Raw genomic sequence first — 13,422 nt, 5'->3', positions numbered from 1 at the left:
ACTGGAGTACAGAAAACTTCTCTAAGTAGCACGCTGGTTACACTGCGTAAAACATCAAGAAGGATCCAGGAGTAGAAAACAAACAGTTCAGTGTAAACAAGCAAAGCAATCACTGGATACAGGGCTGAACGGCAAATTACAAACTTGTAAAAAATGCCCTGCAATCTAAACGGCAGGCAAGGGACTGCCATCTTTAATCCACAAAGCGCTCGTATAAATCAATAAAATGATAAACCCCATGGCAGAAACAATGGACAGATAGAAATACACAGCTTTGGAAAAGAGACACCAGTGGTCAACAGGCATATGCACTAGTAACCCAAGAAGCTGCAAATTAAACTAAACTGCATTACAGTAAAGCAGGCAAAACTCATAAGGCCTTTTTCTAGAATACAACTTGAAAGCCTGTATCAAAATTTTTACCTTCCTACTCAACAATTCTCCTCTGGGAACCAATCCCAGGGAAATAATCACAGACTTATTTATGCAAAGAATTAAGTTACAAAGATGCTCATTACAGCACTGTTAAACTAGTGAAAACTAGGAGAGCCTAAATAGGCAAATAGAATACTATACAGACATTAAATTACTGTTGTTGAATGTTTAAAACAATGTAGATATCTTTCCATGTCATTAAGTGAAAAGTATATAAATAGATACATACAATATTGATTTCTGTGAAGGAAAATACACACACACATACATGCACTGAAAAAGGCTAAGTGGAAAAACAGTGAAACGTTAAAGCTGTTTCTTTGAATTGTAGAACTGAAGTTGGTTTCTATTTTGGTTTTGCTTATCTGCATTTTCTATACCAAACCTTGTCTTAGTTTTGTTGAAGGGGGAAGAAAAGAGTTAACACAGATTTAAAAGAGTTAACATTGGTGGTGGTTTAGTCACTAAGTCATGTCCGACTCTTGCGACCCCAGACTCCTCTATCCACGGGATTTCCCAGGCAAGAATACTGGAGTGGGCTGCCATTTCCTTCTCCAGGGGATCGTCCCAACCTGGTGATTGAACCCATGTTCTCCTGCAATGAGGCGGGTTCTTTACTGCTGAGCCACTGAAATTTATTAAAAAAAAAATCCAAGCTTACCCAGAACACAGGCAACTGGCATCTGCTCCCCACAGGAGGGCAGGTAAGGGCTGCATCACTCTGAGAATGCCACGCAGGCCCCAGAGCACATGCACGGCTTTGGAATGCACCGGGGGGATTACAAGGCTGTCTGGCTTTCTGAGAGTGCACGTCAGAGCAAAAAGCAGAGAAGCTTCACTCTGAAGAACTTCTGGGACATTTTCATTTTTAGAATGTAGCCATGGCCCGGAGAAGCCAGGAAAGTTCCATTCCTCCTACTTCTGTTTGCCTCTCCCCCATAGCCCACGTCTGGTGAGCCCCAGACAAGAAAGAACTTTCCCAACAATCACAAATGCCCCGCATCGAAATGTTCTGCTGAGCAAAACAGGCAAGCTCCAGCCTCATATTCATCCTGCCCTAGCGCCGAGCTCAGGCAGACAACACAGCAGGTGGCCTCCCAGTTTAGAGAATTGGGGCAATTTTCAACCAGTGGCAGGTGGCCCTTCACACCCAAGCCCCTGCCTCCTTCCTTTATCACGAGCAATTCCACTAGGCAATCTGGAGGCTCTGGCCACACTTGCTTGAATCCAGCAGGGCTCCCTTCCCCATCTCAGTCACTGCAGACGGGACCCCTTCTGTCTGGGATGCCCCACGTGCACCGTCCTCTGCACCCAGCTCGCAGATGACTTCCTCTTCCTCGTGGTTCTTCCCAGCCCCTGACAGAGGCTACCATGCTTCAGAGCATGTATGGCTCTTAATCCCGGACTCACTTGCTGGATCAGCTCTACTGGCTGGACTGTGACTGCACTGCCGGGGTCCTATTCGTCCTGGCTAATGGCAATTCATCCTCCTGAATGCTCAAGTTAAAACCTGGAGTCATGGGCGACTCTCCTCCCCCATCACGACTCACACCTCCTCTGGCAGGAAACCCGTTAGGACGCGTCCCGAATCCGGTCTCCTCTCATCACCTACCACCAGCGCCCCAGTTCCTGTGGCTGAAGGTCGTCTTAGTTGGCCCCCCAGCTGGTCCCCTCCCGTCTGTTCTCCACTCGGCAGCCAGAGTGATCCTTTTGAACTCCAAAAGCCAGATCACGTCATTGCTCTGTTTAGAGCCTCCACTGACTTCCCATCTCACTCAGAGTTAAAGCGAGAAACCCTTTCAGCACCTCCCAAAGGCCCAAAGCTCTCAGCCTCCCCATCCCAACTCATCTCAGACCTCTCGTCTCCCCACTTCCTCCCCACCTGCTGCGCTCAGTCACGCTGATCTCCCTGAAGCAGCCAGGCATGCTCCTGCCTTGGACTTGTGCCCTGACTGTTCACTCTGCCTGGAATGTACTTCTCTCTGTGGGCCGTGTGAATCACACCATCACACCCTTTAGCAAAGCCCTCTGGGCGGCCATCTGAAGCAGTTCTCCACCTCAAACTCAGGCCCACCCCAGTTTTACTCTTCTCTACACTCCACCCAACATGCTATATTTGCTTGAATCCTCTCCTGAGAGGGCAAACTCAGGGGAGCATGAACGTTTATGTTTTGTCCACACTGTAGCCCCAGCATCTAAACAGAACAATACCCAGCACGTAGCCTACTCTCAACAATGTCTGTTGAATGAATGAAGAGAAAGGACTTGGTATGGGCTCTCATGGCCCAGCTGAGGACTTGGAGTCCAGCCTGTAAGTGAAGGCCCAGCAGTGCACCAGAAGTACCCATCTCCCTGCCAACCCACCCACCTATCAAATCATTTTTCCACTCACTGGCCTCGGGAAACCCCTTTCTGACCATTACTCTAAAGTTTTGCTTGGAAAACTCGGCCTGAGTCATTCCCTAGGGCTCTGACTGATTCTCTCCCCATCCCTTGAACCCACCTCCAAGATCCTTCCTCTACAGCATAATGGGAAATCCAGAGAGAGTTCCGCTTGGAGAAAATGGAAAGGAACTGAATGATTTAGAGGAAAATTCAATTCTTCCTAGCTCATCAGTTGAGAAAGCGCAAACTCTCAGGAAGCCAGTGCCTCCGAAAGTGAAACATTAATAGAAATATTACTGGAAAATACCAAACAGGAAGAGAAGGAAAATTCCATTGTGGAAGCAAGGTCCTCTGTCGCTGTTCCTTAATGGTCTCAGTAACTTGTTTCAGAATCAAAACACAGAAAGAACCGGAAATCAATCAGGCTGTCACCCTTCCTGTGGACTAGAGCTTTGGCCAAACCATCTCCACATCACCCCGGCACAAAGGGCATTAGACTCAGAACACAAGGTCAGCAGCCTGGCCGCTGTGTTGGCTAGCACCTGCTGTGCGGCAGGGCACGCTCCATTCCTTCTGGGACCCTCAATATTTCCATCTGTAAAATGGGGGTTACAGCACTTTCCTCAGAGTGACTCTGACAGTTAAGTTAATTATGGGTGTGAAAGTTTCTTTTAAGCTTTGGAATACTTACGCAAATGTAGGAATCTGTAGGTCCTACAATGCTAACAGAGGAGATTTTTATAAGAGTTTAAGTCTAGCCACAAATAAGGCAGAGAAAATCAAGGCATGAGATTGTGCAGCCTGAGGTGGTATGGTACAGTGGTTCAAAGACCCTAAATCCAGTTTCAGGTCTCACCTCTGCCTTTAATGGCAAGGTGACCTTAGATAAGTTACTTAACCTCTCTGCCTCAGCTCTCTCATATGTAAAAGGGGAATGACAATAGCATCCGCTCGACTTTGGGGAGCAGTATGACTAATTCTGCTCCTGCGGAAAGCTCCTTCAACCCGAATGACTACTCTTCCTTGGGTCAACTGCCTCGTCCTCCGAGACGCCTTCCCTGCTTCTCTCAGTTGAAATGAACCTCCTCCTGACCCTGCTTCTACTTAGTTCCATGGAGTCAAGGCTCTGCTCAGGACGGCTTCTGTGCCAGGATGGCTCCCAGCTCACCCACACCACTCTGTTTACAGACAAACTCCGCCACACAGAACTGTGTGGTCCCTGTGTCCTCACCAGAAGATAAGCTCCTTATGGGCAGGCATGACCCGTCCCCTGGCTCTTCCCTTTTATCCACACAGCTCCTGACAGTGGCCTGCATGTGGCAATCTCCCAGTCACCACAAGCCAAGCAAGGTATAAGGCAGGCAGGGTGGCAGACAGCACCAGCAGCCTGCCTCCATCCCGCAGGAACAGCACCCTCCCCCTCCGAAAGTGGGCGGAGATGCCACCATCAGCCAGCCGGCAACCCAGCTTTCTGCTTCAAAGCCACAGATCCCAATTTATTTTCTAGGGTGCCGCCTGACCTCTCCCTTCGCCACAGGCCACTGCCACTTGGCTCTCCCATCACAAGAGGAGAAAGTCAACCCCAAGTGAAACTGCTCAAGGGAGCGTCTGACCACAGGCATGTTCAGCTTTGCTTAAATGACCAGAGGAACGCACCACCTTTTCAAGTTTGCCTTTTAACCCCTACTTTATGGGTCAGAAACGCTTTGGGGCTGGGGAGAGGACGAGGTCAAGGCTTGGGGGTCAAGTCTGGGGAAATCAGTTATGTTCCAAGGTGGTCAGATTAGAAGACAGTCATCTGATCTCCCTCAAGAACACTCAGGTTCCTTGTTGACAAGGGCCAGGGTACTGGGGTTTTGGGGGTTTTTTTTCCCATAAAAGAGTGCACATGCAGGGTCGCCAATCCTTCAATGAGAAGACATGACAGTTACAAGACACGTTTTGTGCAGCTGTCCCTTGGGAAGTGCCAACTCTGTGCATGGAATTTCTCTATGAAATAACTCGGGTGCTGCATTAACATCTCATTTAGGGAACTCAGAGTGAGATGAGGGAAGGGGAGAGAAAAGCTGGCTTGGGGGCCTCTTTGGGGACCACCAAAGCCCAGACTGAAAGAGATGGGAATTGGGACGGGGTGGTATAAGAAGAGGAACATTAACGGGAGGAGGAGATGTACAATGCACATTTCAGCAAATATCAGAGCTTTACTATCTCTATCTAAATCACTGAAAGGAGTTAAACAAGTTGATAAAAAGCATACAGGCTTGTAACTCAGACTGAAGGTGTAATCCTGGCCCGTCACTTGGTAGTTTTGTGACATTAAGCAAATCAATACCTCTAAGCCTCAGTTTCTTTATCTGTGAAATGGGGCAATAGTGCCCAGGGTAGAGGAATAGCACTAAACTCCCTGATTAATGGCCTGCCTGTATCCCTACCCTCTGCCACAGGACTTCACAGCTTCCCCTCTCTCTCTCTGAATACTGGCTGGCCTTATAACTTGCTTTGGTCAACAGAATGCAGCAGAAGGAACAGCAGGCCAGTTTCTAACTTCAAGAAACTGTATGGGCTTCTGTAATTTCTTGGAACCCTGCCACCATCATGTGAACAAGGCTAACTTGCTGGAAGATGAGAGACCATGTGGAACAGAGCCGAACTGAGGCAGCCAAGGCCATCCTAAACCAAACACGTAAGGCAGCCCGGTGAGGACTGGCAGGGCTGCAGACCCGCTCCACACTGACCATAGATGCCTGGGTGAGCCAACTGAGGCCAGAAAAACTACTCAGTTGACTTGTGGGTTCATGGATAATAATAAAGACTTACCATTTAAATCAGGGGTTGGAAACTGCAGACCACAGGCCAGCTGCCTATTTTTGTAAATAAAGTTTTATTGGAACACAGCTATACTCTTTAATTTATATACTGTCTGTATGCTTTCAAGCTACAATGGCAGAGTTGAATAGTTGTGATGGGGGCTGTCTGGCCTACAAGCTAAAATTACTCACTAACTGATTGATTCTTTTGCTAACCTCTGGCTTACAACCACCAACTTTGGAGTAACTTGTGATGCAGCGATAGCTAACAGATACAGTACCTAAACCCCTTCTAGAGTGACTGTGAAGATTAAATGATCAATTAAGTGGTCAGTCTGAAGCCTGGAGAATATATTTCTTTTCTGAGGAATCAATGGGAAAAACTGGATCTGATAGGCAGCATTTCTCTCACACTACTTTCAAGGGACAGGACTTCAAAGTGTTCCAAGCCAAACCACAGCTACCAAGCTTGGTCCTTACTTTTTCAATCAATTACTTTCTAAGAACTGGAGAATGTGGCTATTAACCAAATGGAAAATGACTCTCAGCTCATGCTTCACCCTGGCTTCAATCAAGGTACACATCACCGATTTGATGTGAAAAGGACACAAAGACCCCAATTCCCAACTCCTCCAAAAGATACACGAGACATTCTCTTCCTTTTGCGGCCGACCTCTCTCTACAATTCCCCCACCACACCCACCTTTCAGAGCCTCCATCCATTCTCTTGGCACCAGCTTCTACCTGGAGAAGCTCAAATGCCACCACCTCGTGAAAGCCCTCCTTGAATTCAGAGACAAGAGTTGTGAATTCCTCTCAGGCCTCTGCACACACTTCTGTCCTGACATGCCTCGTGTTGTGACACTGTCTCATTACCCGACTGTCTCCCAGACTAGATCTTAAAAAGCTCATTTCAACTGCACATTGAGAAGCTTCCCTCTCGGAAACGCTCTCCACCACTTATTCTCTCTGAGGTTCCCCCTGCCTCGCATGCTGCTCAGAAACTGTTTGCTGAGTTTTTTTTTAAGTTGAACATGATATTATTTATTTATTTGGAAGCATGTTATTTAACTCAACTCTGTGGATGCTGACAAAATACAAAGTATTGGTACACATCAGCCTGTATTTAAACTTGGGAAACTGATGTCATGGTGCATCTCGACTTTCTCAGCTGCAGTGGAAACATTTACTTAATTATGACAAAAGAAACAAGACTTCAGCAGAAAACATAAGTGGATAAGATTTGTCTGGCTGCACATAAGGAGACCTACCAAGTTACTGGCCTGTTTGTCATCATTATTTTTTTTTATAAAGACAACCTGGGGGACTATTTCCACCTACTAAAGTTTCATATTTTCTTCCCAGGAGCTCAGGCCCTCACTGTCTCTCACTGGGACTATATTGTAATTGCCTCCCAACTCCAAACCCATCGACCCCAGATTGCAGCAGCTTATAGCCTGGGATGCTCCTCAACCATGGCTCTGAGTCTATCCTTTTCCTGATTCAACAGTCTTCCAGGCTTTCCCTGTGGGGTCCAAACTCAGGCCCCCACCTTTCTCACACTGTCATCTCTCATTGCCCAAGTGAGGCCCACTGCAAGAAAGCTTTGGTTTCCAAAAACACTCTCCACATTAAGGTTTTATATACACACATGCACAGGCCAACACACAGACATACATGCATGCACACAGCACATATACCTAAGGGCTCCCACAGGCTCCAGTCAGCCTTTCCTGGCACTGAAATTACACATCCATCCCTAGATCCAACTCACAGCTGCCTCCTAGGTGAAGATCTCACTAAATTACCCAAGACAAAAACACTGGGAAACAAACGATGAAAAGGTGACGGGTGTCAGCAGCCTTCGGAGGCTTAGGCCAAAAATTACTGCCAAGTCTTTTTGCAGCCTTTATTCTCTTCCTCCTAGCTTGTCCTTGTACTGAGAGATCTCTGAGTGCAAAATATGTGCTGGGTAAAAGTTGGTTAAATTGAAAACGTGATTCTAAAAGGGAAACTACCCCAAACTGGAGACTGGCTGGTAGCAGGGTATATGTAGCCAGGGGTGTGTGTGCCCTGGGATTCACCGAGGAGAACAGGAGGATGCCTAAGTATGTGTCAGAAGGGGGCTCAGTACTGAGGGGGCAGAAGGGCCCCCAAGATAAAGGTGGGTGGGGGTGGCAATGGAGGCCCTGAAAGGAGGATTTGTGGACCCACAGCTCCTAGCCCCATGCCACAGTAACTCTCAACATAGGCCGACATTAAAACACAGGTTCCGACACAGCTGGGGCATCCAACAGCCCTACGGGTACTTGTTCTATTCCCTAACAGCTGATAAGAGGAAGCTGGGCCAGAGATTAAGTGGGCTAGAAGTAGGTTTTCCTGGATCTGTGGGTGAGGGGCAGAGGGCGGATCTAGCGTGTTCAGGGCTGGACCTGCAGTGTCCCTGGCTTCCCAAAGCTGTCTGGCTGCAAATAATGTGAAAACCAGGCTACCGCCTGGCTGCTTGACCAGGAATGCAGGGTGGGTATGGGCCCCGGGCTAGATGGCAGCCCCACAGAGGGCAGAGATGAAGAGGGCACCGGGGGGCACCGGGAGACTCTGCATCCCAAAGCAGCTCCAACCAGAAGACCCAGAGGGAGGGTTAAGAAGCCACTGTTGCACTGGTGTGGTCCCAGGATCAGCTGCGAAAGATCACCTGAGAATTTGTTAGAAATACACCTTCTCAGGCCCCATGTGTTTTAACCAGTCCTCCAGGTGCTGGTTTGAGAACCACTGCATAGGATGACCCTCCCCGGTTCCTCCTCCTACTAGCTAGAAAGAACATCTGGCAGTTGCAATCCCTCTGACTCTGAAGATGGCAACAACCTCTTAAAAGATCAAAGGGCTCAAAGTCACAGTCTAGTAGGTAAAGTGCACTCCAGAGAGATCTTTTTTAAAGAAACCATATCTGCTCATACCATTCAAGAGCTGAAACCCCTCACTGCTTAAGTTACAAGTTTCTCCCCGACCCGGGACCTCCTGCCCCTCTGGGGTCCTGGCCAACTCTAACCTCTCAATTCCTGCCACAAGGCCTTTACCTACAATCCCCTAGAGCACCAGGTTCTCTTCTGCAACCAACCATAAGAGTGGTCCTCCCTGGCCACCTCCCATTAAGCCCTGCCATCGCAGCACTCATCATGTACACCGCAGCTTGGACCACAGGAGTCACTGGCCCCTGCTCCAGGGCCCAGCGGAGGGGAGCAAGGAAGAACCGTAAGAGACATCTGGTAGAACAAAGCCAAGTTTCCAACACACTTAACACTCCAGCCATTAAACTTCGTATTCCTCGGTATTTGAAGTAGTCTTATTTAGAGTTAGGAAAAAACATTTACTAAAGTTTTGAAAACCATAAAGGAAGATCCTAGTGAGTAGGCAGAACCACAAGCAGCGGGGGAGAAAGGAGATTTGCCCACCGGGGAGGTGGTCATGGAATAACAGGGGAATGGCGGGATCTCTCCAGAGAGCTAGGCTAGGCCATCCTTCCATTTCCAGGGACTCCAGGTTCTCCCAGATGAGCACCTAGCCAAGCCTGGGCCACACATAAGACAGCAGGGAGCCTCTCTGTTGTTTCCCTTACAGATGGACCACAAACCCAGAATCCTGGGGGCTCCCAGAGAAACCTCCTCTGCCCCCAAGGCAGCGCGAAGGTGGCCAACCGGATCCTAGCCCTTGTCATTTAGGTGTGGCACCCCAAGAGCTGAGAAAGCCCAGAGTCCATGCAGACGCGGCCCCAAACTGGCTCCAGAGGGAAGTGGAATCCATAGGTTACCCATGCTGCCTTCAACAGACCCAGCGAGAAGCAGAGGTATGCTAGGGGGACCTGGGACCCTGGGGAGAGGAAGTCAGGCAGAAAAAGTCAGGAGGGGCACCGGCTTACTTCTCCTGCCTGGAAAAGGAAAAGTTCCCTTCCTTCCCTTCCCTTCCCTTCCCAGCTGGCAGGTAGGGGCCTGTCTCCCTCCTGTCTGGACATCCAGTCCTAAAAGAAATTCAGACTCTATCAGTTTCCCCCAGCCCACATCTGGGTGAAAAGTTTACCTTTGGGAGAAAGCAGGGCGGTGGGAGAACAAGAGGGACAGCAGTCTCATAGCCATCGCAGGGCACTGGGCCTCAGATGGAACGAAAGCACTGCCTTCCACCAGAGGCAGACAGAACAAGTATTATTTTACGGGGGAAAGGAGAGTGTCACAGGAGTGTGAAGGGGGAAGAGAGGGCCCAGTCTGGCTGTAATTAACCAGACTGCTCCAAAGGTCCGGGGGATCAAGATAGTCTGATCTGTTAGGGAGGAGAATGTACAAAATCGTCCCCCTCATCCTTGGGGCTGTAAAGGGTAAGGTCAGGAAGGAAGATGAGGATGGGAGGGGTGGTCTCCTTCCAGCTGGCCCGATAGGCGGACCCCTCTTCCTCCAGCCGGGCTGGAGGAACTGACAGGTCGAAGTGGAGCGCTCTTGTAGACCAGTGCACTTCAACCGGAAAAGCACGCGTGGGGGTTGGGGGGTAGGGGTCGTGTTTCTCGGTACAGCTCCAGTACAAAAGGCTGCCCCATTTGGAAACCTGGAGCTGGCGGGGGGGGGGCAGGGCAGGGCAGGGCAGGGCATTTAGAGGGATTTACATATATCCGTTCAGAGACAGCCGGTCTGGATCTGCCATCGAAAATGTGTAATATCCGGCGGGTCCCTTCCCAGCTCTAGACCTCAGTTCCCATCTATAAAGTCAGGGGCGGGAGGAACGGGGGCAGACAAGAATAAACACTCTTCTAAATACGTGGAGAAGGAAATGGCAACCCACTCCAGTATTCTTGCCTGGAAAATCCCATGGACGGAGGAGTCTGGAGGGCTACAGTGCATGGGGTCGCAAAGAGTCAGACATGACTGACCCACTAACACTTTAATACGTAAGGGCTCTGACTCTCTGACTTTCCTCCTCGAGGGGCTGGTTGGCTGTCTTTTGGACCAGGCTGGGCAGAGAGCTCTCTGGTCAGGATATTTCCAAAGAGGGCACCTGGCTGTGGGTTCAGACTGAGGACCTTTGGGAAGCAGCAGCGTTAAGAGACTGTGTCAGGCCAATGATCGGGGGCAAAGTGCGTGCAAGGAAGCAGAATTTGGTAGCATCGTGGAAGGCCTGACCTCGAGTCCTAGCCCGAAGAGGATGTAGGAACTCGAAACTAGAGCGGTGCCTCAGTTTCCCCGTGCGCACAGTGGCTCTGGAACCTCGAGTGAGGCCAAGGGCGTCTTACCTTGTCCTTCTTGCCGGCGCCGCTCTCCTCCGCGGCCGAGGCGCCACACTTGTTGAGTAGTTTCTTGCCGCCGCAGGCCGTCGGGCTCCAGGTCCGGCCGCCGGAGCAGGCGGCCCCTGGGGGGTCGCCGGCACAGCCCGCGGCGCTCTCCACCTTAATGAGGCGATGCTTCGGGGAGATGTAGCGCACTTCGGCCGGGGTGGCAGGCCGCCGCTCGCTGCTGCTGCGGTAGAGGTGCGGGGAGCCAGAGGACGAGGACGAGGACGCGGCGGCGCCCGCGCCGGAGGAGGCACAGCAGCAGCCCGCGGCGCCCGACGCGGACGAGGCGGAAAAGGCGCGCTGGCTCCCACCCGGCTCCCCGCCGCCGCAGTAGTCCAGGCGGCACATGGCGCGCAGTTTGCGCAGCGACGAGCCGGGCCCGTTGTAGGGGTCCTCAAAGTCGCGCTCCTTCTGTGCGCGGTAGGCGCGGATGAGGTCGCTCGTGCTGCCGCTGTCGTCGGGCAGCGACCCCGACGAGGCCGAGAAGCAGGAGGCGGCGGCGGTACCGCAGGACGCGGAGGCAGCCGCGGGGGCCTGCGGCACGGCCTGGGGGGGCTGCGAGGGCCGCTCGCCTCGGCGCCGCTGCTCGCGGTAGTCGGGCCGCGGCGGCTGCGGGGGACTCTTGGTCTTGCTGTTGCCCAAGCTGAAGTACTTGTTCAGCCACTTGGCCATGGCGAGAGGCCGCCTAGGGCCGCGGCGCGGGAGCCGGGTCCGCCGCCGCGGCCATTCGGGGGGCAGCGATGCCGCCCAGGTCCCTCGGCGCCCCGGCCCCGGCCCCGGCGAGGGGCGTCCGGGGCGCCCGCTCCCGACGCCAAGTTCAAGTTCTCTCCGCTGCCTCCTGCCGGCCGCTCCCGGCCTCCGGCAGCTGCAGCACCGCCCTCCGCCTCCGCCGCGCGCCGCCCGGGCTTTGGATCTCCTGCCCCTTGCGGGCGCGTCTCATGGGATCCCCGCCGCGGCCCCACGGATAGCGAAAGGCCCGGGCGCCCCCCGCTCCTCAGACGCTCTGGCCGTGCGCTCTGCCACGGAGCGCGCTCCTGTCCCGTCGGAACCGCAGCCTCCGCCTCGGCCGGGATCCGCGGCTGCTGCTGGAACTTGTCGGCGTCCTCGGCCCCCCGCCGCCCCGACTTCTTCCTTCCTGAGAGCGCTGGAGCGAGCTCGGCCCCCGGCCGGCGAGCAGTCGGGCCGGAGAGCGAGCGAGCGATGGAGGGAGGGAGGCAGCCGGCGCCCGCCCGAGCCCGCGCGCCCGTGCCCGTCCCGGCGGCGCCTGCCGCTGCCGCTGTCGCCGCCTCCCGAACCGCCGCGCGTGTGACACTCGGGCCGCCAGAGCCCGCCCCGCCCCGCGGCCCCGCCCTCCCCGGGCCCGCGCGCGCCCCGCCCCCAGCCCGCCCTCTCAGACCCCGCCCCGCCCACCCCCACGCGCCCTGCAGCCAGACCTCGGCCCTGGCCCCGCCCTCTAGCGCCCGGGTTCTGGACAGCAGCAGCTCTCCCCTTCAGCACGCGCCACCTCCTGCGGCCGCATCGGCGCCAGCCCCCTGATCGCGCCTGAGGGCGCCGGGGTCCCGCGGCGCAGCCGGCCCCGCCTCGCGTGCAGCCCGCCACCGCCTTGGGCGAGAGATTGCCAGCCTAAACCTGCAGCGCGTAGAGGCCAAACCTTCCCCACCCCGGCACCCGCGCGGTGTGTTCTCCGGGGATCCCCACTTTAGGGGACAAGGGGCATTTTTAGTCTACGGCGTGACCCTCTTAGAGGAAATGCCGTGACGAGACCCTTAGGAACAGGGTGTCTAATTCTCTGCTTAAACGGACGAAGACTTCGGTTCAACCCTCGGTGCCAGACCATCCGAGGATTCTTTATGCAAATGAGCGCTTTAGCCATCCGGACGACCTGGATTGTCTGCAGGGGCCTGGCCCCTCACCAATTGGAAAGCCAAGCTAAGGGGAGATCGGATTGTTTGCTTACCTTTTCACCTCTGAGGAAGTCTTGGCTTTTACCCAGATCAGTGCCAACCTGGCAGAGCTAGCTGTGGGAATGTTTAATGCCTAAAATTGTAGGAGCTAGCAACACTCCATTTAATCCAGGGCCCTCATTTTACTGATGGAGAAACTGAGGCTCGGAAGAAGGTCACCCAGGTGGGTCTGGATGTCAGTTCCCGGTCTGGTGGTGCCAAAATTGTGTCATTTCCACTTGTCTCTACTTTGCAGTTTAAGATCGTCCTCTGATTATTAAAATGAGGAAACTGAGGCCGAGGGAGGAGCACAGTTTGCTCAGGAAGGCTTTTCCTGAGAGGAGCAAATGTTCTGCGGAGACCAAAGAGTTAACTGCCTCTAGAGCCGGTGCGCCTTTGAATTTGGCTGATCAAGCCCCAGACTATGAAATACCGTTAAGGTGTAAGACTGAGAAATTCTCAAAAAATGCTGATTTATTAAGATGATAGTCCAAATCATTATCACCACTTGCAACCTGCCTATTACAGATGGGCTTTGGGG

At 52.8% G+C, this 13,422-nt stretch overlaps 1 protein-coding gene across 1 annotated transcript in view; it reads right to left on the bottom strand.

Annotated features, from left to right (window-relative positions):
- SHB (SH2 domain containing adaptor protein B) overlaps positions 1–12,264 on the bottom strand; it is a 132,866-nt gene extending 120,602 nt beyond the window's left edge. Inside the window, exon 1 of the mRNA XM_043486672.1 lies at positions 10,900–12,264. Within this exon, the coding sequence (XP_043342607.1) occupies positions 10,900–11,610 (711 nt within the window). The 5' untranslated portion in view covers positions 11,611–12,264. The remainder of the gene's footprint in view (positions 1–10,899) is intronic.
- Positions 12,265–13,422: the final 1,158 nt, after the last annotated feature.

This window comes from Cervus canadensis, chromosome 14, assembly GCF_019320065.1.
Source record: "Cervus canadensis isolate Bull #8, Minnesota chromosome 14, ASM1932006v1, whole genome shotgun sequence".
NCBI classification, from domain to species: domain Eukaryota; kingdom Metazoa; phylum Chordata; class Mammalia; order Artiodactyla; family Cervidae; genus Cervus; species Cervus canadensis.
This window is presented reverse-complemented; position numbering and strand designations above follow the sequence as displayed.